The sequence below is a fragment of the Amblyomma mixtum genome, chromosome 1 (genome assembly GCF_055824585.1).
Source record: "Amblyomma mixtum isolate Tamu chromosome 1, ASM5582458v1, whole genome shotgun sequence".
Taxonomy (NCBI): Eukaryota; Metazoa; Arthropoda; class Arachnida; order Ixodida; family Ixodidae; genus Amblyomma; species Amblyomma mixtum.
In genome coordinates, this window is record NC_143012.1 from 310,629,883 (window position 1) to 310,653,842 (window position 23,960).

The window sequence follows — 23,960 nt, forward strand, 5'->3', positions numbered from 1 at the left end:
AGTTCACGTGCGCTTCCCCCTGCGGATAGCGCAAAAATACCTGGAATGCTCAGACAGGACTTCGTCGTGCCGCAATCTGAACTATACGTACTGATCTACTAAGTCCCATCGTTTTGAACGCCTCATCACGAGTCCGGAAAGCTACTGGCAGGCATGTAAGATGCAAAAGCAGCGTTCGAAACTGGAAACTCGCATCTAATCTGCTGCTCACGTGCGCCCCCAACTCGAAGCTAAACGAAACGTTTCGTGACAATATATGCGCACAAGCGAACTCCGTATCCCCGCACTTCATATTCCGCACGGAGAGGGGCAGGAGCACGTCGCCTATGACCGTTAGCGCCACGACTCATCTAAAATCCACAGCAGATCTAGAGCGGCGACAGACTATTGATCGGGTGCGACATAGCTCTCCTCACGCAGCCGCGCGGTCGACAACCGGGCCGTAGCGCATGGTGCGCTCGGCCCGCAAGAAAACGAGACAGAGCGGCGCCTTCGTGGACGATCACTCAGATCACAGGAGTAGAAATGATCCAACACAGCCGCATGACGACCGTCATCCGATATATTTACGCGAATCGCGATCCCGACTCTGCGAAGAAACGCGTTTTCCGACGTGCGCCGGTGCCACACCCCCAAGAAACAGATCTTATTTCTACGAGCGGTGATCTCAGCTAAGTCTTAATAAATATCTAATAACACATAAAATTAAAACGGAGTCAGCGATAAACGTCGGTAACGCTAACAGGCAAGCAGCGACTGCAGCGAGGCGCATCAAAGTGCCGTAACGCTGCGCATGTTTATACGGGAACGAGATCATCGTGTTCAGAAGACAAACAGCGAATAGTGCAGCGATAAATAACGATTCTATCGCTAGCGCTCTGGAATTAAAGCGTTTACGCAGAACACAGAGCAACCAACACCATGTGATAGCGAAGTGCATCGGCAGCGGTCGCGGCGCCGACTCCACTCACCTCTGCCATTGCGGTCGGATCAACGCTGCGTAAGGCTAAATGGAGGAAGACGATCCTCGTGTCACGTGACTTTTAATGACGTCATTCCAAAATGGCGTTTGTTTAGGTACATTTCTGGGTACTTTTTGTTGCAAAATCAGGTAAAAATGGCGTCGCAAAATTTTGAAACGTCCTTAGCCATAGTTTCTAGGTCGCTGGCGTCTCCACGGTTGCCACGGTGACCATCGTTGTCATCGCCAACGCCACGGTGGTTTGTTGACATGGCTGCGATGGCTGTTTACCGCGCGGTGCATTGACGTGTGGAGTAAGTGCTGCCGTGAAAGTCATCAAGGGTTGGTGCAATGGCGAGTAATATTGACCGCGCTAACGTCCGGACTTGTACCCCAGTGCCCTAGTGTTGTCTTTATTATGCAAGTTTGCAGTGCGACCTGTTCCAGCCGTGGTATGATATCGGAAGCCCCTAGAGACGTTTAGCAAGGCGGTGCTTGACTGAATTTAAGGTCACTTCAGTTCTCTTCGGCACCTTTCGGTATTGTATCTCGTGTTTGAACATTGCCTCCTCTATCGACTGTTGCGGAAATATACGCGCCTCGTAAAATGATTCTTTCAGCTAAACGGACGCATTGTTCGAGCTCAAATTTCGCACAGAAATGGCATTTGGTCGGCAGAATTGTTTAATACCACGTTTGCTTGGGGTACTTACCTGATTCGAACAGAATAAGTCGGATATTCACATCGTCTGCGGCGACGACGAAGGAAATTAAGCCGCTCTGTCAGCAATCGCACTGGTGGCGCCATCTCGTTTGTTCGCCGCGAAGTTTAAGCAAATGGGGGGGATGTTTGCGGGAAGTTTGAAGGCTCTCTTTCAAATGTTTTTTAATTGGTCACAAAAAACGCAGTTTGGCAAAAACTGCGCGAAATTCGCAACGTTTCGAATGCCTTTAGCAATAAATCTTTTCGAGCTTCGAGTGTCGTCTGCTTTCGTCTGTTCGCTACCGACTGCAGCTTCTGAGTCTGTGCTTTCAGTCTTGCCTTCTTTCGTAAAGTACGGAAGCTTACTACCGACAAATGAGACCGTACACTGACGAAGAGAAGGCCATGGCCGTGTCATGGATGTGCGCATCCAATTCCATGCGCTTCGTGCGTAAGAAGTTTCGTGCGGAGTTCCATCGTCGACCGCCGCATCGAGAATCTCTGAAAAGGTGGGTCGACATGTTTCTGTCAACTGGAACTGTCGGAAGAACGAAAAGATGCGATGTTGGAAGCTCCAGGAGTTTTATTGCTGATGCAATTGAGGGCGCTTTCGACTCAAACCCACGGCTTTCCTGCCGACGCGCAGGTTTGCTATTCGGCAAACACAGCGTCAACAGTGAGCCGACACCTTAGGAAGAAAGGGCTGCGTCCTTTCAAAGTTCGCGTGCTCCAAGAGCTTACCGCCCAGGACCTGGCACAACGATTGGAGTTCTGTCGCGCAGAACAGAGAAGAATTGCTGCAGACCCTGGACATCTGCAGTTCATACTGTTCACTGATGAATCTATTTTCCATCTTGACGGCGCAGTGAACAGGCAAAATACGCGCCAGTGGTCCCGGGAAAACCCCAGGTTTTCAACAACACGTCCTGTTCACTCTCCAGGTGTGGCAGTTTGGTGCGGGATTTGGAGAGAAGGGGTCGTAGGACCATTTTTTTTCAGTGATACTGTCACTGCCGACTCTTACCTGTCGCTGCTGCAGAACGATGTTCTGCCTGAACTGAACGAAAGACACATGCAGCAAGAGGTGTGCATTTTCCAGCACGACGGTGCCCCAGCGCACTACGCCTCAAAGGTTCGGCGTTTTTTGGATGAAAATTTCACGCGCAAGTGGATGGGCCGCGGGTCCGAAAACATGCCCTGGCCTCCGAGGTCACCTGATCTCACCCCGTGCGATTTTTTTGTTTGGGGCTTCATAAAATCGCTTGTATACAGCGCCGGCACACTGACGAGCATCGCTGCGCTCAAGGCCCGCATTGAGGACGCGTTTGACCAGATCACTGATGAAATGCGGGCAAACGTGTTCAGAAACTATGAAGAGCGCCTGGAGAGGTGCATCCAAGCCAACGGCGGCCACTTTGACGTCTGAGCTGCACAGGATCTCAAGAACAAGTCGCGAAACGGCCCTTATCAGGGCCACCAAAATCCTGCCTGGTGGGAGCTAACGCACCGCCGCTACTCCTTACCCGATCCTCTGCAAATAAAGGAGAACCAAATGGTATCTACACAGATAGCATAATGCAAAAATGCTTTCAGGAGGGTGTCAGAGCGCTCATAGCGTTTATTCTGTGGCAGTGTACGACATCAAACCGCACCGGTAGCGAACAGACGAAAGCAGACGACACTCGAAGCTCGAAAAGATTTATTGCTAAAGGCATTCGAAACGTTGCGAATTTCGCGCAGTTTTTGCCAAACTGCGTTTTTTGTGACCAATTAAAAAACATTTGAAAGAGAGCCTTCAAACTTCCCGCAAACATCCCCCACATTTGCTTAAACTTCGCGGCGAACAAACGAGATGGCGCCACCAGTGCGATCGCTGACAGAGCGGCTTAATTTCCTTCGTCGTCGCCGCAGACGATGTGAATATCCGACTTATTCTGTTCGAATCAGGTAAGTACCCCAAGCAAACGTGGTATTAAACAATTCTGCCGACCAAATGCCATTTCTGTGCGAAATTTGAGCTCGAACAATGCGCCCGTTTAGCTGAAAGAATCATTTTACGGGGCGCGTATATTTCCGCAACACGCGATAGAAGGAGGCAATGGTTTGAAGCATTGGATGAGTGTCGAAAATTGTTTCCTTGTGTTGCGCGTAACTGATTCTGACCTCTACGTACTGATAGGATGAGCTCGTATGCATAAAAATGGTGGGTACTGCGAGCCATTTGGCAGTTGCGGTACATATATGCTATGTTCCTGGAGTCCTGCATGTGTGCCCACCGGCGACAAGCTATGCTAAAAAAAAAAATAAAATGCGGAAGGAAGGCGGAATGGACGTATACACGCTAGCCTTTGAAAGGACAACACATCTTCCGTCATAATGTTTGATATGCCTTCAGTGTCTACCCACCAACTAGCCAAGCTGTAATGGATTACTTCGCGTTGACACCCATGTTGCGCAAAGCACACGGTAGGCCACAGCTGCTTTGTACGACGCCGTAGCGTTGCCCACGGAGAGACTTAATTCACGCAACTCGACGCATCGTGCCACATGAACTGTACGCCGCTTTCTTCGCTGATAGGCGTTTAGCAAATGGCGTAGTATGGTCACACCACCGAACCTTTGAATATCTAGAAAGCTGCTTTTCTTTTATCTATTTGGTGAAGTGTTTATATTCATTAAGTAGAACGTGTGGTTCTTGGTGTATTTCTTGTAACGTTCAGCATTGGAATAAAGCCAGACAAGGCCGAAACTTGTTTTGCTTGCTCTGTCATTTCTGTAATGGTTTGTGATGAAGTGGGAGGCTTGACTTAGGCTTTCAGCATCTGCGTAGCCAGAGTGGCCCTTGGGTTTGTTTGGGAACGATGTTGGGTTATTGCAGGGTAAGTAAAACACAACACAGAGAGAAACGTAAACACTCCGGATGATCAGTTTCTTGCACTTTCTGTGTGTTACATTTTCTGAGCTTCAATTTCTAGACGCCGTGAATGCATTCCAAATTTCACAGCTGTTTTTTCTGCTGCAGCAGTTAGTAAAAACACAGACTGATAGGCAAGTTGGTATGACATAATAAGGCAAAAACAGCAGACCTGCATAAGGAAGATGCTGCGTGTTGTCTCATCTTCCTTCATCCTTGTGCAGGGTGCACTGTTTTAGCCTTATTAGTAAAAGTATGTTGTACAGGGACGTTGGATGCCATGCATGCCGTAATGCGCTGCATTAACATTTGTAGCTAGAAGGGTTTCTTTTTGATATTAGCATTGTATAAGTGAATATAATTTGTGCGCATACATGAATAGCATGCTGGCTTGGCCTTATGTAGGCCACTGCATCATTACGAAGTGTATGAGGTGTCACATTAATTGCGCGCCTGCTTTTACTGCACGTTGCCAGTTTTGAGGGGAAAATCTGTTTTGTGTGGAGTCAGCAGTGACTAGGCAAACGACCTTTAAATGCAAATAAGCTTGCTCCATAGATGGCAGCTCTGTGGGGCAATGGACACACACACAAAAAAAGAGTAGCCATGACCTTTCAATATAAAGTTAAGAAGCAGCATAAACCAAACATCAACACGCCATGCATGTGACATGCTTCTCTGCATACAGTGAAGAGCTTAAAAATGCATGAAATGTAAACATGGCTTGTCTGCTTATATTTGGTTGTTCCTTTTAGAGGGAAGCATTTTGACAAATTTTTCTCTGGTTTATGGCAAACGTCTAAAGGAGTGTGGGATTTCAGTAAGGAAACATTTACAGTTGGCCACATAAGTTTGAAGTATTCAAATTAGAAGGTCTGAAAAAGCTCTGTGCCTTTACTTTCTAGCTGCATTCTAATTTTCATTCTTCGCTTGCCATGCTGCTGAATGGGTGGGTCTGCTGGTTCCTGAATTACTGTTTTTGTATATGTGCACAGTCAGAACATATGTATATCACGAGTATGAGGCAACATATTTAAAAGCACAATGTGAAAAGAGCTTGTGGATACATTTTTGAAGGTTGGCAGCTCAGTTCGCTGATATGTTTAGGTGCTTTTTATATTGTCAAGGCCCAGTAGGTATTAAAGGAGTAGAGACAACAAAATTTTAGTTGTTTCTTTCGGTTAGAATGATGCGCAGTACTTTAGAAAGACTAGACAGCTGCATGGATTGCGACAAGAGGCAATATATTTATAATTGCATTTTTTCTCTCGCACTGCTTTAGCTTAAACAACCGAATGACGACTGTGATGTCAGGGATGTGTTCAGGTCATGTGAGGCATACAAAGACAGCAGTATTGTTGCAGCTTTGTTCACTGTTATTTGCATCAACTCGTACACAAACCTGTCTAAGAGTTGGAGTCACATAAAGTGAACAGGCAGCGATTATATCTCTTTTTGCATGCCTCATGTGACCTGAACATGTATCTGACTTCAGAGCAGTCATTCGGCTGTTAAAAACCGAAACAAGATGACACGAGAAAAAAAAATTAAATTGTAAATTATTTAGCTGACAAAGTTAAAATCCACATGGTGGCTTGTGTATAGCATTGCCTAGTGCATCAGCGTAAAGAGAAATGTGCATCCAAAAATTTGGTTTCTCTACTCCATTAAAGATGTAGCCCATGACATGTTTGTGGCAGACCTTTGAGTTCATCATTCTTTTATGAGTTGTGAAACTGGCTCACTAGAGTGTAGCATATCAGGAGTCAGAGTGTTACTGGAGTACTCTGACCTCATGGTGATTAAAATAGAAGAAAACTAGTTGAGTCCACAAAGAATGAGGTGCTCCTTTCAGAAGCAGAGCTGCTGTGAAGAATGTTCTATGAAAAGACAACCATCAGCTCTTTGCTACATTTCAGGTTATTATTTTCTTGAAGACCTAGTAATGGGTATTACAGAAATGATAAGAGGTATGTTACAGAAATAATTGGTACCTGCATATTAGCACGACAAGGGGTGACTAATAGAATTTTTGTAGGGGTCTATAGAATTTTGCCTCCATCGAAATGCGACCGCCACAGCCGGGATCGAACCCACGTCTTTCGGGTCAGCAGCCAAGCACCATAACCTCTGAGGCACCGCGGCGGCCAGTGATTTTCTATTACTGGCCCTCGGTACGGTGGGTTCACGGTTTTGCGGTAGAAATGTTATTGGTGTATGCCTGTTGTGCATATATTGGCTGAATATTTTTGTTCAAATTAGTGCAAAATTTGTGAGTTCTTTTTTCTCTTAGAATCCACAATTCATACTGTGGCAGCTGTTACACTTGTATGACACCTTGATAAAACTAGCCAAAAATTATCAGGTCGGCCTGTGGTGGAACCGCGACGGGGACTATGTGAAGTGGACTATGGACAATCACTTCACCAGCAGCCTATGCGAGTACCTCGCCGAAACTGGTCTCCACTCCTTCTTCTAACTTTCTGTAACCTACATTCCACTCCCCCTTTTCTCAACTTATGCCTCACGGCAGACTACTCGAATAAAAAAAAAAGTGTGTAGCAAACCAAGAAGGGCATGGGACAATTATAGTAATTTAGATGGAGTGGGGAAGTTGTCTATCGTTAATTTTTAGATTGCAGATATAGTAAAAGTAGACGATACCTAGGCAACATGTAAGACATAAAGCAGAGACCTGGACTTTTGGTTGCTTATAATGTGGTTAGCCGTTGCCCCGCCGCAATAGCTGAGTGGTTAGGGTGCCCGCTGCTGTTCCCAAGGACGGGTTCGATCCCAGTTGCGGCAGCTGCCTATCAGTGGAGGCGAAATGCTAGGCGCCTGTGTACTGAGTGACATCAGTGCTCGATAAAGAGCCCCATGTGGTCAAAATTAATCCGTAGCGCTGCACTATGGCGTTCCTCATAACCCATGTTGCCTTCAGACGTTAAACCCCATATTCTATACCATACCATAACTTTGACGTGTTCTGTGTGCTTTACCATTTAAGCTGCAGTAATTGCTGAGCACTTGTTGAGTTTTCATGAGTATTTTTATGTGCAAATGCACAATGTGTGACGGGGTGCATATCGACAATTACGTACGCATGGCACTCATGCTAAGACTGGCGTGCATGTGAATATTCGTGTCCATCGTGTAAATAAACGGAAGTTGCATAAATAGTGAACTAAATGTAGTGTCAAAATGTCTGTGAAGAAAAAATTCTCATGTTTGCATGTGCTGTTGAGTCATTTTGATTGTAATGGCAAGCGTGGTTACGTTCAAGATTGCAGCAATATCTCGGCACATTATGATTTTGAATGGTAAAATTTTGTCTGTCTTGCATCCGTTGCAGTTTCAAGTAAGGTGGACGCACACAGTTTCAGCATTGCTGCCAACATGATTTGTGTGAATGGCTTTATTGTACACTGTTGGGAATAAGGCTTCTAGTCCATCCGAAGTGCTCTGATGAAAAATACCTTTTATAATGGTACTTGTGGTTTCATGTCATTAAAACTACACTCAAATAATAAATAATGTGAGTTTGAGCTGCATAAGTGAAAGTTATTTTTTTATTTTATTTTTTTATTTCAATACCCTAAAGGCCCAATGCGGGCATTACATAGGGGGGGATTCATCAAAGAAAACAACAGATATAAAACACAGAATACAAACGGCTGAAAACAGAAGTAAACAAGTTAAGAAGGCAGGTACAGTTAATAAGAGGAACAAAAAAAAAATTTGGTTCGGTTCAATCCGCTACAGTGATAGAAGACCGTTCTGCTTTGAAACAGCAAATTGACATGCATTCAATTAATAAGCTTGGGATGAGCAACAAGAGAGAAAGCGTACATATTGTTGACGATGCAATGTTGACCCTTAAGTGCCCCTGTTACGTTTTCAGTTTTGTTGCCTTAATTTTCTTATGGTCGCACTGAGCTACCCGATTTAGAAAACTGCCAAAAAATAGTCGCACGTCTTAGCTTTAGTCAAAACCAAGGAGAAGAAAACATGCATATTTATATTTTCGTTTTATTTTTATGAATCAATTTTGTTGGCGTTTCCTTTGAATGAGTGTGTTGATTTTCGTCAACTGCATAAATGACTTTCTTATTTATGTTGCAATTTTTAACGTTTAATGCTTTTTTTTTTCTAGTTTATTGCTGGTTTCGGCTATTTATATTTACTTTTCTTTGAGGGAACGCGCGATGATGATGCTAGCGCTCTTACAGCGCCCCCTACAGTCAGTTAGCAAATAAGAAAAAAAAAAACAACATGGCGGTTGTTTACGTACGTTCGAATCGCGGTCGGCGGCTGTTGCGAGTGAAGTATTCGTCGGTGTCTCGTCTTTGTGGCGTGTGTAGTTCTTTAAATTTGCCCCTTTTTTGTTTGTGACCAGTAGACCGCCTATGGAATGCGTGTTTACCTCCCATGCGTCCCTAAAGGTGAGTGAGCAGGACGCAAGCCCGCGCCGTCCAGTACTGGCGTCCCTGATCTGGGTGTTTCCAGCTCATTCTGGAAAATATCTGTGCATATAACTCTTGTTATAATCATCACGATGCAGTGCGTGGGCTGTGATATGTCGCCACATTGACTTTCTCGTGATGCAAGGGTTGGAGAACATTGCAGCATGTCGTTTCCAGCCCGCCTTCGATCCTTCAAGACTGATCTGGACACCGAATAGTGACAGTACCAGTTGACGACTGTTGTGGGTGCGAGGTGGCGTAGATCTGCTAGATCACAGAGAGAAGCAATTGTCGGCAGAATAATCGCAAGACTAACCCACCTGTGGCTCGCAACCACCTCAGTGGACTGAAAAATGCTCGGGACAGAGCGAAGCAATAAAGCTGCACGGTGCGAACGCTATAGATACGTTGCTTACGTCTCATGTAGTACCTATCTGAATTAAATGTTCTGGAATGCACTGGCAGTGTGTACTTCTGCTCTTGGGGCCGAGTCGTCCTTCATGGCGCAGAAAGAGTGCTCTGAACGCATGTGCATACGCTGGGCGGCGCACCTTAAAAATAAAATTGTTTCCATGTTCACTGCATGTTTTCAAAGGCACATGAGTTCTAAGGTAATCCTCTGAGTTCTCGTTCTGCTGGTATAGTCATATTTGGTCTTTGCAATCAATGACTCTGTGCCCACATACTGTCAAAAAGCAAGATTTGTCAGATCTTTCTCAGCCAGAGATGATGTGCTGGCATGCATAAATTGATATATAGCATCGTAATAGTGTGACACTGAACACTTTATTAAGATTTAATAGCAAGTAATTTCGATGTTTGTGTAAGCCAGTGTATTTGCCTTCATTGAAAAAGATATTCAAGAAAGTGTTTTGGTGTTCGTATGAGGCGGGACAGAACTTGTCTATACAAAGTATGTGATAGCCAAGTGCTCAGGGCCAAATGTCACCTATCACTGCCTCTCGCTGGGGCAGGTGGCTCTCTGGAATTCTTTACTTCAGCATACTGCAAAACTAAAATATGTGAAGAGCTGTGCTCAAATTTCGCTTTACCGACTGTAGTTATTGGCTGTTGATTTTTTTTTTTGCACGTGGTTTACTGCTGATACAATAACACACATGGCTCAGTCTGTGCATTGTACTGCGTGCTACTTACTGCATGCAATGCTTCAAAAGCAAGGGTTCGGGCAAGTTGTTTGTTCTAGTTAAGGTTGGTCGCCGAACAGAAAGGGACGACACGGGAACCAGACACACAGCACCGACTGTCGAGATTTCTGTCAGTGCTGTGTGTCCGGTTCTCATGTTCATGCTGTCTTTATTTCTTTGCAATGTGACCAACCTTAGCTTCAAAAGCAGTCTTCGCACTATGTATAGGGAGGGTGCACAGAGAGGGCCTGGTAATAAGCGTGTTCATTTTGTGCTCGTGTCTGTGTACAGCACCTGGTGCTTGCTAACTGCTCGCTATACTGCACATTTCAATTTAGGTGCCAAATATACTTCCTTGTGATGCAGTGTGTGCACACCAGGGAATGATCTCGCATTTTGCATGGTACAGCGAGTACTCTTTTCCTTAACATGTAACAAACTGTAGCTGTCTTTCAAAAATATCATTTTAGTGCATCAGCATCAGAACCCCCCATGTTGGAATAATCCGTCGGTCTGAAGCCTCAGGTGACAGAGTGGAGGGAGTGAAATCCACCTTCACGAAATTGCAGGGAAGAGGGAAGAAGAGAGGGCGGGAGGAGGCGGTTGGCAAGCGGTTGCAAATCTGAGTCGAAGGGTGGAGTGGATGTGTCACTGATGGATGGGATTTCATCGGGTGAGTGGAGTGGGGGTGTCACGTAGTGATTGATGGTACCCATTCGTACAGTCTGACCCTGTCAGCGGCTGCTCGGTCCGGCAGGAACATAATGCTAACTTTGGCTTATGGGGTTTAACGTCCCAAAGCGACTCGGGCTATGAGGGGCGCCACAGTGGAGGGATCCAGTAATTTCGACCAACAGTGGCCCTTAACGTGCTCCGACATCGCACAGCATGTGGGCCTGTTGTGTGTCACCATCGGAATACAACTGCCGCAGGCGGGGTCATACCAGCGTCTAATGGAATTTGTTTAATTTTGTCGTTACACTCACAGTAAGATTAGTCCTTCCCAAGTACAAGTTGTATTTAATGTCAGAGTCCAAGGAAGGGCAGCTTTCCAAAGCCACAGCTGGGCTTGTACAGCGTAATTAAGCAGCATTAACATCCTTTAGAATCAATTAACGTGTTTGTACTATGATTACACAATGGACACAGTATTTATCAAGGCAAACAATGGCAGCGTATATATGCCTGCAAATGTTTAAATCAAGAATAGTATCTGCTAGCTTATTAAAAATATATCATTTATAAAATGACCGTCCAACTTCTCAGAAGTACCAAATCTGTGGAGAAATACAAATTGAAGATTGCCAATATGCCTAGGAAAATACATTTTGACTGTCAAAAAAGGATTAGGAGCACTTTATTATTAACTACGCGAGGATTGTGGAAAGATGGGTCGGGTCACACCCAATAGTGCAAAACATGAACCCTTGGAAAAGATGCGAAGTTGTGGCGCCTATGCACTCATATGCTGTGCATAATGGGCTGCCTTGCATTACCATAACCTGTCCAGGTAGACTGCCACAAGTCAATAAAAATCTCCGATATATACAACCACAGTTTTCAGTTAGGTAGACATTTTATTTGTGACATTCTTAATCTAGCTGGCAGGCTATCACCAGCCCGAGGTGAATGTGACGTGCAGGATGAAACGGGTGCCATATGTGGATACTGGAGTAAATGTGATGTGATGAGCCTTGGGAGCATTCCTCTTCACATGGCGCCAGGCAGTCTTGCGGCCACATAATACAGCTGACAGTGCTTCATTCTGTAACCTGTAATACTGCAGTTACTTGCATCATGGATGCAGTTTCTTGTGGGAAAAAATTAGAATGGTAAGTTTGGTGCATTTATTACATGGTGTAAAACATGGTGTGGTCAGTTGAACTTTCCCCAGATTTTGATGATTGATGTAGGGAAAGCATTTATTATGCAAATGCATCCATTATTTAAGTAAATATGGTGTACAAAAACCTGGAATGGAAACAGAAATCAGCACCTGCAGGATTGAAACAAATTCCTAACAACTTTGGCGCAGCACCATACCCATGACTGCCAAGCCACATTTTAGCCCCTAGCCTTTCACTCTACACTGTCCTTAATCTGTTCATTCCCAATGGGCCAGACATGAGGCCGTATGGCACTCGGGTATCCGTATCTGCCTATATGGACATGCCACGTTGTCTACTACACAGCTTTTTAAACACTTGTAGCAACAGTGTCAGTTTTCTCAGAAGCATGAAACTTTGTTATGATTAGTTTTATGACACACCCAGCACATTAAAGGGGCTGCGAAACACAGCCTGGGGGAATACCGGCTATACTTCAGGTGGGTTCTTTATGTCACACAGATGCTGACTTAAAAAGAATTACAGGAATCGATGCACAGGAACGGGAGTTATTCAATGAAGAAATTTCAAAATACAAGCAAACAAAACGCTGCCCTCAACTCGATTTTGGCGGGGCTTCCCACTCCTATTTCGCTCTCCCAATGACGGCACCTGGCGCAACCAATCAAAACAGCCAGCCAGAGCACGTCGCGGAAGTTTGTAGTCCATGGTTGCCTGCTCTCTGTGAGACTGGCAGCGTTGTTTCCATGCCAGAGCGCCCCTGGTGGTGTATTTTTATTTTACTTGCTTTGCAGGGCTTTTATCTAAGACAAACAAATTGTTTTTGTTGATCTAATATAAAACGCAGACAGGTAACAAAATGTGTCTCTATTTATTCACACAATTTGCAGTATATTTACTGTTTGTCCGGTCATCAAGCTCGCGCCAGGTGATGTCATATCCGCTGCTAGAAACCCGCCACTGTGTGGCGACACCATCAGAGCCATGAAGTTGTTTTTGGGAGGACATTAAAATATTAAAAAACGGAATGTACGCGGTATTACCGATGCTAATAGCACCATTATAACTCACTGTATGCAATCAACAGGCAAAACAATTAACTAAGATTGTGTTTCTGGGCCCCTTTAACAGGCATTCTAGCCAAATTATAATTTCGTTGCAGTTGGGCTTTGAAGCATTTTTCATAAATGACATTAACTGGGCACTATATGTTTCATCTAAGCTGCCTTCTCAACAAATAGGGGCATGTTAGAATTTCTAGGCAACAAAGTTGGCACAGTGTTCCCATCACACAACAGAAGGCTCATTGCTTGGAAGGCTGGTGGAGAGACACTGTAAGAGCCAAGCAAGTTCATTTATGAAGTGCTTTATCATATCAGGGAAGGCTATTCACGGCTGTTTCTACCATGGCAATTTAAGTTCGTGTCACAAATTGCACCAGCAATGTTCTGAAAAATGAGTAATACTGTTTTTCTGTTGCAGCAGTATTCTCTTTGCAAAATAAGATGAATAGTAGTTTTGCGCTGCAGCTTTCAGTGTGCAAGATGACAGCTACGGCTTAGCCTTTTGTCAAGAATACTTTTTCAACTGTTCTAAAAGGCAAGGTGTGTTACTGGGCGAGTTGGTTGGGGTACATCTTGAGAAAAACAGCACTTGCAGACAAAGGAAACGAGAAGGACACACAACTGCGCTGTTTTTTTTTTGTGTGTCCTTCTTGTTCTGGTCCTTTGTCTGCAAGCGCTGTTTTTCTCAAGATGTCCTAAAAGGGCGGTGCACTGTGACAGCACGACGCAACAAAGAGGAATGCAGCATGGAGCGACACTTCATACTAATATTATTGAAGAGCGCATGCCTCTATGAGTGCATCACATGCAGATAAAATGAAATCAAGCAGGGATGACGAAGAAATAAAATTATAGTGAATGCAAGGCAGGTATGAACAAGAAAATGAGTGCACTAATTTCCCGAAGATGAAAAATGTTTGCCAATTGTCAGAAGTTCTCTGTTGAGCAGTGCCAGAGAGGGCGTACTTACACAAGCAGGTTCTGAGTAGGGAATGAGGGGCCTGAAATATCTCAATTTCTTAATTGTCGGGTTTAACATTCGGGAGCGGCACATGGGCTATGAGGGACACCATAATGGAGGTCTCTGGATTAATTTACACCACCTGGGGCCCTTTAATGCACGCTGACTTTGCACAGCACATGGCCATCTTTGTATTTTGCCTCCACTGAAATGTGGCCGCCATGGCCGGATCAAACCCACAGCCTTCGTGTAAGCAGTCTAAGAACGCCAGAGCCAGTGAGGCGCCGTGGCGGGATGAGTTCTCCATTCCTAGGAGGAAAGTTTTGGGAAAAAGGAATGACTAGAAAAGAAATACCAGAGGCCTGTAGTGTACCGTCAATGGTGCTGCTTGATATGGGATATGATGGCGCACCTTTCTCATGACCATGTGGGCTTCAAGAAAATTAGCAAATGACACTCCTCTTCCCTGCTGTGTCTTGAGCTTGCTATGCTAAAGCACTTTGTCAGAATAGCCTGCCAACTAGCTCATAACATAATCCTAATCCCTCACCTGAAATCTGCCATCTTCAGCTGGCAGGGCCTACAAATGCCAGCACAGTCAAATGCTAATTTCTGGCTGCTCTGCATCTGACACAAGTGTAGCTCCATTATAGCAACAGCATGCATGTGCTTGTACATGTGCACATGCGTTGCATGGTCAACACGTACTTGTGTACATGTTGTGGCAAGCCTCGCACTGCTCACAATGAAGCTCACAGCCACTGCACGATTTGCTCGTTCTTTCCACTGTGTGCTTGAAGTTCACCAAACTTTGCGACTTTACATGCCACTGGCCATCTCCCACTCTCTCAGTACTGGACTTAGAAAGCTCAATCCCCACTTTATGCTTCCTAAATAGGGCAGATTTGCGGTGGTCTGCTCCTCCTTTGACACCTGTTGTAAAGTTTTTCGGATGTGAAATTGAAGAGTACTTTGATTAATGTATCCAATCACCCATTTACCTTGCCACCAAAGTGAGAGTACTTCAGTGCCTTGACTCCAAGTGATTATTTGTTGTTAATCCAATGTACTGCCGATAGCAGTAAGCCCACTGACATGCCCTCTTTGCGTATGTTTTCTCAAAATTTCTGACAAAGCCAAAGGCAATTAAGCTGATGCTCTTTGGAGTGGATACCAAGAAGTGCAGGGAGCAACTGTTGAGACTCAGTCTCATCTGTCCACTTCATCAGAGTGTGCAGCATGTCCCTTGTTGTACTCCTGCAGTCCTTGTTTGTGACTGTATTCAGGTGCGTGCTCCAGTTGTGTAGCACCTGCCAGCTGCAAAGCAGTCGACTCTTCAAGGGACCCATCACCAGCTCCCATGCACTGCCATAAACAGGGGCATCATCAGACATAAATGCCTGACATGGTATTGTGTTTTTTTCTTTGATGGCCTCGAAAAACCTCACCACAGTGCCCGTGTTCACCCTTTTTGAAATCAAGTAGGCACACGGGATACCAAAGGCATCTTGAGAAATTGTGAGCAGGGTTGTCAGTTGGAGTTAGTACTTATTTATGCCATGGGTGGAGTCAGTGCACAGTTTCGCTGCCCCCAATTCATAAAGGAGCTCTCGTTGTGGGAACGTCATTAATGCTAGCTCAAAGTCACCATCATGACTGTTGGGGTCACCCTTCTTCCTGTAATACAACAGTGGTGACTCATTTTTTGCCCTCATTTCTTCGACCCATAATTCAACACTCTTAAAATCGTCTGGATCTCTCTGCTCTGTTTTTCCAATCCTAAACTTATCTGCAATGTTACGGAGGTCCTTAGTGGTCACAAGTTGCATCCGTGGGCTTGATCCACTTGTAGCTGCTCGGATGTTGTGCACAATGGTTTTTTCTGGCACTCCTTCTGCTAACCAGCCTGAAAATGGTACAGAAAAAAACTGTTAACATCTCTGGTTCATCTGCCTACAGCCATGTAATAAAGTGACAAATACTTCTGGTCGGATTCCTTCGTCTTCCACTTTGTTCCTTTTCACAGGTGACACACAGTTCATCTTACTTTCATTTCACTTTTGTGGCACTGCAAAGCACACAACAAAATGGTTGTTTCAAAGCCAGATGGACTTTATTTTTATGAGCTTGAGTGTTTAAACTTGCATACTGCAATGCAAAACAGGGAAGTTATATACAGCGTGTTATAAATGCGGAATATAACAGCACTGAAAATGTGGACAAGAAAATAATAAGGACATGTGCTTCTCATCCTGTCCCATTTCATTCTGCATATTCAAAAAATGCACCGATTCGCCTGACAGCAACCTTTAAAGGAGTAGAGACACCAAATTTTTGAACGCGAACTTTGTTTCTTTGGACTTGTGCACAAGACAATAGTGTGCACGAGTCACAATGTAGAATTCACTTACGCCAGGTGAATAATTTCTAAGTGAATATTTTTCTCATGCTGTTTCAGTTTCAACACCTGAATGACTGCTGCTAAGTCAGAGACAATTGGAGGGCATGCCAGTCATACATAAACTGAAATATAAATGCTGCTTGTTCATTTTTTTTTTTGCGATTTCAACTCTTGTGCAGGCTTGTGTTTTATGTTAGTGGTTTTTGAGGAAAGGAAATGGTGCAGTAACTGCCTCAACCATGCCATGAAGGAAAGAAGGAGTGAAAGAAGAAAGAGAGAAAGGTGCTGTAGTGGAGGGCTCCGTAATAATTTCGACCGCCTGGGGATCTTTGGGCACTGACACTGCGCAGCACGTGGGCACCTCTTGCCTCCATCGAAACTCAGCTGCCGCAGCCGGGTTCTAACCCGGGTGCTCCAGCTTAGTAGCTGAACACTCAAACCACAGCCGTTCCTGCGAGCGTTACTGATGAAGTGCCAAAACAGCCAAATAATTCTAATTAATGAAAGTTCACTGCAGACGATCTGTCTTATGAGAAAAAACATGGCCCTTATACAACCATTAGACTGGTGGCGTTGCTTTGATCAGCAACAAAATGCCTACGCTTTTGACAGGCAGCCAAAAAAAGAGGCTAGCATCGAGTGCAACTGTCAGTCATTCAAGACACATTTCATAGAGCTCAAGCCGACTTCTTACGGATGAAGTTCAACGTCAGCCGATTGAGCGACAGACCTAGGATAGTCAATGAAACCAGCAGAAAAACAAAAGAACAGACATTGGAGTAGTTCAGTGCTAGACGACATTCCTAATTATGTTCAGTTCGAAAGACTGGACCCCTTCCACAAAGCATCTCTAAACTAAACGGCATGAAGTTCGTACAGACTGTGCTGTGCATGCAATGTGCCGTGGATCAATTGTTTTTCACCCTTCGATGCGACCAAGTAGGCTCAAGTGAATTGCACTACAGTCAGATACAACTCGAGAACGAAGTGGCAGATGGCCCTTAAAGAAGACCCCCTCAGTCAATGGCGTCAGCTGATTTTCATCAGTTAACCCAATTAAAGCCATAACTAATCCCCTTTCATCTGCCACCCTCCTGCAGTGCTACCCCCTAGGATTAACCATGACATCATGAGAATCGGTCGACGCCATTGGATGGCAGGCTTCCTTTGAGGGGCATTGGCCACTGGGTTCTTAAGCTGTGCCCTACTATAACTTCTTCAGCCCCCTCGTTTTGTGGGACATGCCTTCTCCCACTTTACAATAGGCATTTTCGTGTTGTCCCACCTCTTTCGTGCCATAGATGCATCGCAGAAGAATAAAAATCATTGAAATGATCACTCGAGTTAATGAGCAATATCTTCCCCCTAAAATACATTTCTATTGCACTTTCGTCTCCCATTTATGAAAGGTTGGTGGAGTGTAGCTTCTAAACGTTTTCACATTCCGGTACAGTCAACACAGCATGCACAAATGCTTTGTACAAGAGGAGTGGCTAACCTGCAAGCCCTCTGGCATCATCCTGGGACAGCCTTTGGTGGCAGGCCTCATTGAAGTGTCCGTAGTGTTTCTTTTGAAACACTACATATACCTTGCCCTCTTTCTCCATGACCTCTAGAGTAGCAAAGCAGTGTTTGCTGATTTTGCAGCTTCCTTGCCCCTTTTCCTGCCTTTGGCGCTGTTCTATAGGAAGCTCTTCGTATGAGCCGGAATGGTGGCAGTGCAGGTAGCGTTTAAAAACCCTTGGTGCACATTCCTTCTTTCCTGTAGAAGCTATAAAACGGCAGCAAGTTTTGCTTTCTTCTCCGTCTTTCCAGGCGCGAAATCCTGAAACAGAAAGATTGTAAACATAACTAAGCACTCCACATAGTATTAGTTAATTATTAGTGTGAAAGCACAATTCCGAACGGTAAACCCCGAGCAAGATCCTGCGATGTGTATGTGGGTTTGTGCCAAGAGCATAGCAACGGCGACATAGCAACCACAGCCTCACAGCAGCATTGCAACATAGTTATGACACGATGCCAACATATGATGTTAAGTCCATGACCTCTCATGACTAAAAAGAAATTTTTAAAAATTGAGGCGTGAACAAAGGTGGGCTCCATTTTGATAAAAACGTGTACACAATGATAGCACATGAATAACGGCATAAGGCATCCTTAGAAAGCCAACAGTAAAGTAACAAGACAAGGCAATGTTCATGAAATTCTGCTTTTGCACGTTTATAAAATTTCGGCAAAACTTCTCTGTCAATTTTTTGTGTATCACACTACTTTCATTTTTTGAAAAGCAAGGCCAAATTAAAGTTTGTACTTTTTACATACACTAATGAAAAATGCATGTGCTATGGAGTGGGCACATATGCAGTACTCTCGCACTACTACTGGCGCTCTGCCTCTGCCAAGTGCGCATGACAATCACAGATTTAGCTTCAAATTTTTAGCCTTTTGCCTGCAGTGCAAAACTGCATTTCCCAGCTTTTTTATTGTTAAAAATTTATCAGTCATTCGCTTACTGTTTTTTCCTGCTATAGCGCATGGGGAACAATTTTTGGAGAAAATTATTAAGTTCAGGTTAAGTTATTACACGGACTGTTACATGGAAGTACTTCAATTTTACTACACCCTGCAAAAACTCATTCCTGCACAGCAACCTTTTACATGGCCCTGTCCTTTGACCACAAATTCAGGTCAGCGCTGTTGACTTCTAAAGGCAGAACAATGCTGGGCATTCTTCCTACACACTTCTGCATGTTGCGATTGCCATGGCTTCAGCGCTGCTAAGCCAGTGCATGCCGCGACAATGTTGTGTGTCCTGTCGAGACATTGCAGATGCCTGCAACAAAGCATAAGCAAGGCCTGTAGCAGCGAGTCTGCTGCAAGGACCAGTTTTCCTGCAGTGGCCACTTTAAATATGAAAGAGAGTGCACTGCTTGTCACTTTGCTTATGGAGGAGCTAGGACACCAAAAAAAAATTCTGCAGACACACATAAGACTGCTTACCAGCGAGAATGCCAAAGCATTAAAGTGCACAGTCATGCTATGTTGCAGAATGACGAGTCATGAGTGCAAGGCATGACTACGCAACTTTGTACAAACTCTGCACACCTCATGTTACTAGTAAAGTGCTGAGTCATGCTACACTTCAGAATGATTAGGAGTCAAAGCTATGACTACCTAAACTTTGTACAAACTATACACCTTACATTACAAATAAGTGCAAAATGACTATGACAAGTCATGGCTTTCAAAGGTTATAGTACGTTACGTTTCACATTTCACTCGAATGCCCGCAAAGGCTACCTCTGCAGATCTGTCGCACTAGACCAAGCCCATTGAAATCTTCATGGTTCATTTAAAAAACGTGCATGTCATCGCTAAGTTTTTGTGCACAAAACCACGTGCAAGTTTCCCCAGGTGAGTGTAAGCCCGTAAATAAAAAAAAAAGAACGCGCTCTGTGTTTACAAACTTAAAATGCGCGCACTCGAAAAGTCAATAAACTGCAACTTTTCAATCGGTAATCTAAGCGCGCGACTGCATCCCGCTTTGGCCCTTTATTGCTTTAATCACAGCGTGCGTGCATGCAGACTTCGTTTCTTACCTTTATTAGAGTCGAAGACTAGATTCTCCACCTCTTCCTCGAAGTCGTGGTGCCGTCGCAGGTCACGAAGGGCGACAAAATGCTTCAGACGTAAGTCGCACAAGAACGGCCGTGCCTTACTACATGCTGTTGTGACTGGGAGAAGGATGCATGGGCCTGCCTACTGGCTGGAGCCGAGCCACCACCGCTGCCGCGTGCAGATAGAGAGATCAGAGGAAAGAGAAAAAGAAAAGACGCGTCGCAGCAACAACCGCGTCCTTCCCCATGAATATCCTTGATGGGTGTTTTTAAATTACTAGTATTGAAGAACGCCTTGTCGCAAACCGCTGAAGCAACGCCATCGCACGTGTCCGTCTCCATGCTCAAGGCAAAAAAATAAAAAAAACAAGCGAGCAAGAAATGCACCTTGGGATACCTTGGGATATTGAGCAAGGATTTTCAAGAAGAGTTGAGATTTTCCCTGTCGGTTGAAGCGCAGTGTTCCCCAAAAGTCCCCACAGAGTGACGTAGAGTAGAGCAGTGACGTCTATTCTCGGTTGGCCAATCGCAACGAGGATCACCTTCCTCTGAATACGCCCTCCGATCAACGCTATCCTCCGGCTCCCGCGCGGGAATCAAAACGTCTCACCACGGGCACATATTCCGGCCGCAGCGGCAATTAATTCTCCCCGCTGCTTCGACGGAAGCGAACGAAACAAGTTACAGCGCAAACATCATTGCCACACAAGCAATACGCAGTCGTCGTTAGGAGACTTGCTGGTCTTGCGTTGCTTTCTTCGCCCTTTTTACTTTCTTTTTTTCCTCCTATGTGGACGGCCTGATGGGCGCAGCAAGGCAGGTGGCGGGAGCGAGGCGCTGCGGTCGCTCGACACGCAAAGCTTCATGGGTAAGAATCAGTGCGCGCCACTTATGAAAGCTACCGCTATCTCTTAGGCAAGGAGTTTGAAGGCTTCCGATGCAAAAACATAAGTGAGAATAAATATTGTTAATTTCGCGTCATTACCAACGCTAATAAACAGTAAACTAAACCGAGGAAACACACAATATTTTTTATTTTGTTCTCATTTAACGCTTACGTAGTTTACGGCTGCCTAAAGGACTGCCAGCAACGTAATTAGGTTTCGGTAGAATTTAGGCGCGCAACAAATGAGCGCCTGCTATGGGAGGCCGCCGGCAAAAGTTGCGAAGGTGCGCCGTTGGTGCCGTGCTCAGCGAAGCGAACTAAGACAAAGGTTGCTGTACGTTCCTTCTCACAAAAGCTCCTTGTTTTTCTCCCGGATGCAAGCGACGCGAGCTCTCACAGCGATGCTGGTGATATAAGACGCAGCGAGCTTCGCCGCTCCCACATGTACGCGCAACAGCTAGCTGCATTACGGTGGCTGCATCACAAGGAAAGTTAAGCAGCGTGTGATCGAAACTAGGAAGGGAACGTGCCTAAGTGACGACGGTTTTGTATTGCGGACGTTGTGTATGGATGATACCGCTGTAGTCAGAGCGGCACTTACCTGGCCCGCAAGTGGAGGGCGTTGCAAATGTCGAAACTATAGTGTACTAGTCGAAACTATACTCGTCTGTAGCTAGCCCACGTGGAATGGTATTAAGGGATGAGGAGCCCTCAACTCCCGAAGCGGCTCCGTGGCGCTCTCATTGCCGTGTTCTTTAGTAATTACTTCAATTGCAGACGCAAACGGCTCTGAAGGCCGAAGGGCTTCGGACAGGCACCGCGCTGTCAAAACAAGCCTAGCAGATGATTTCGAGCCCTTCGCGCGCCAAATGTGCGCAGAAAAAAGGCGCGAAGCATTCAAAAGTTCGATGTCATTGAGTGCGTTAGTAGATGGGCGTTGCTTTGAGAGTGGCATTCTGACCACCCACGTGGTGGTGACCGGCCGTGTAGGTCAGGTGAGATGAGCAACGATGCGACAACGACGCACCTTTCTGCCCCGCTGGTGGCCGCTAGCTAAAGTGTGTGCACAGTCCAGCAGGAATGTTTGTTATGATCGAGGCAGGCCCCTTCCGAACGTAATTACTTTCGCATAGCCCGCACTGGAAAGCTTGAGCTTGCGTGCGCACTGGCGTGTATGTATCGCGTTGCGGTGCCATGTGGCACGCTGGCAATTAAGCCGCCATCCGGGGCTATCTGACGGCGAACTGAACCATGACAGCAGCGCGCCTTACTTTGTTTGCAGCTTGTGTTTTCATTTCCTTCCCTCAATGGTCGCAAAGCGGGCCAAGCCCGACCTAGTTAGCGTTCTGAGCGCAGCGCGCGCTTGGCGGCGGCACGCTCGGCCGGCGCTCTTTCGCTGGATGTTACGCCGACTCTGCCGGGTTCTTGTGTAACGTGAAACACTACGGGCGCATCGCGCGGGTGGAGACCTTCCTTTCCAGGGAAAAAAAAAATAAAACAAAACTACACCAAGGGATAGAAGAAGAAAAAATGAAGAAGCAAGCGTAACCGCGTTTCCGCCTGTACACGGGCGCGCGAAATGATCTTCTCGTCCACACTAGTGTATACTATAAGCGTGCGGCCTTGCACATTTATGCCGGTGGATGATGCTATCGCGGACCTGCTCATGAATCTCTTTTTGTTTTTCTCTTTAACTCGTCCTCGCGAAGGCCGGTTCGCGTGCGCGAGGCACAGTCACGTGACACACTTCGTCTGCACCTACAGTTGCACAGGCGCGTCTAAAACGGGAGCAAAAAAAAAAAGGGCCGAAGCAAGTTTGACATGCCATTTGAAATTCGAGCGAGACACAGTATTGGCCTTGACAGACGACGCTGCCTTCATTTTCTTCTCTTTTTTTTTTTTTTTCGTATTCAGCGGATGACCCGAGCTCTGCCTCGGTTTGCCGTGGCAAAACGCAGACGACTCGCGAGAGAGCAGGTGTTGGACCGCGGCGTCTTTTGGAGTCTCCAGAGCACGTATGCGGGTCTAACGCGATTAGGCATGCTATCCGTTCAGGTAGGCGGCCGCGACGAGCTCGAATCGCCGACGCGAAGCACGAACGCGGGCAACTTGAAGCTATAGCAACCCCCACCCCCGTAAGCAGCAGCGATGTGTCTCCATACCTGCAGTTCTTGGCGCAGCGCCTGCGGAGATACCGGTGCGACGCCGGTTGCGAGGCGTCTGTGCGCTTGCCTTTGTCGAACCGTTGGCGATCGGCTGGGAGAGATAAGCTAGGGCTAAGCTAAAATACCTGCAGAAGAGAATGCAGGCGACGGCTTTTGTTTTTACGTTTTCTTATCGTCCCTAGTCTAATCTGTATAAGTGGTCGGCGAAGAGGGGTGAGAGGGACAGCATACAAGATAGCGGAACTATCTCGATTCTTCTTGGTGAGGAGCACATTCACTAAAGTTGGGGTGTACAGACGCATGGTTTTAGCGAGCTGATGCCCGACGTTCGCTGGCAGATAAAGATAGGCAACGACCGACAACAAATAGCCCCTCCCCTTCTCTTCGTTTATTTGTTTACGTTTACATGTGATCCGTTATTTGTGACGTCGTTAAAAAGGGAACACAATGTTAGGAGGCCAGTTGGCGCGCGCGGAAAAAAAAAAAATCAAAGCTGCAGGACTCTGAGTAGAAAACGAAAAAGTGGGGAGGGGATGGGTGGTCGACGAAGGGAACCCGCCCGCACTGCACAGGTTCGTGAAGTCTACGCGTAGATAAGAGAAGATAAGATTGAGTAAAACGCGTATATAAGAGAAGATAAGATTGAGTAAAAGCGCAGGGCCGGGCAGGAATGCATTTTTCGTCCCATTTCGTTATCCCGGCGCCTCTCCGTATCGAAAAAGTAACGTGACGATTTACTTGTGGTTACTATAGCAACTAAAGGGAGAAAAAAGAGGAAAGAAGACTTGAAGAGTGTAGGGAGGAAGGTATCAGGGCGCCTGTAAAAACTA

General features: G+C 45.7%; 1 protein-coding gene and 1 long non-coding RNA gene across 4 annotated transcripts in view; one reads left to right on the forward strand and one right to left on the reverse strand.

Annotated features, from left to right (window-relative positions):
• Positions 1–20,954, reverse strand: part of LOC149372419 (uncharacterized) — a 128,314-nt gene extending 107,360 nt beyond the window's left edge. The window contains exons 1-2 of one of the 3 annotated variants that reach the window (XM_089566896.1): positions 20,643–20,954; positions 972–988 (exon numbers count right to left, since the gene is read on the reverse strand). In XM_089566896.1, the coding sequence (XP_089423022.1) occupies positions 972–980 (9 nt within the window). In that variant the 5' untranslated portion in view covers positions 981–988; positions 20,643–20,954. The remainder of the gene's footprint in view (positions 1–971; positions 989–20,642) is intronic. The other 2 variants (XM_089566894.1, XM_089566897.1) reach the window with 2 other exon arrangements.
• A 268-nt stretch (positions 20,955–21,222) lies between these two features.
• The window catches only part of LOC149372420 (uncharacterized), a 37,677-nt gene continuing 34,939 nt past the window's right edge, over positions 21,223–23,960 (forward strand). Inside the window, exon 1 of the long non-coding RNA XR_016286996.1 lies at positions 21,223–21,299. This is a non-coding gene — a long non-coding RNA (uncharacterized LOC149372420). The remainder of the gene's footprint in view (positions 21,300–23,960) is intronic.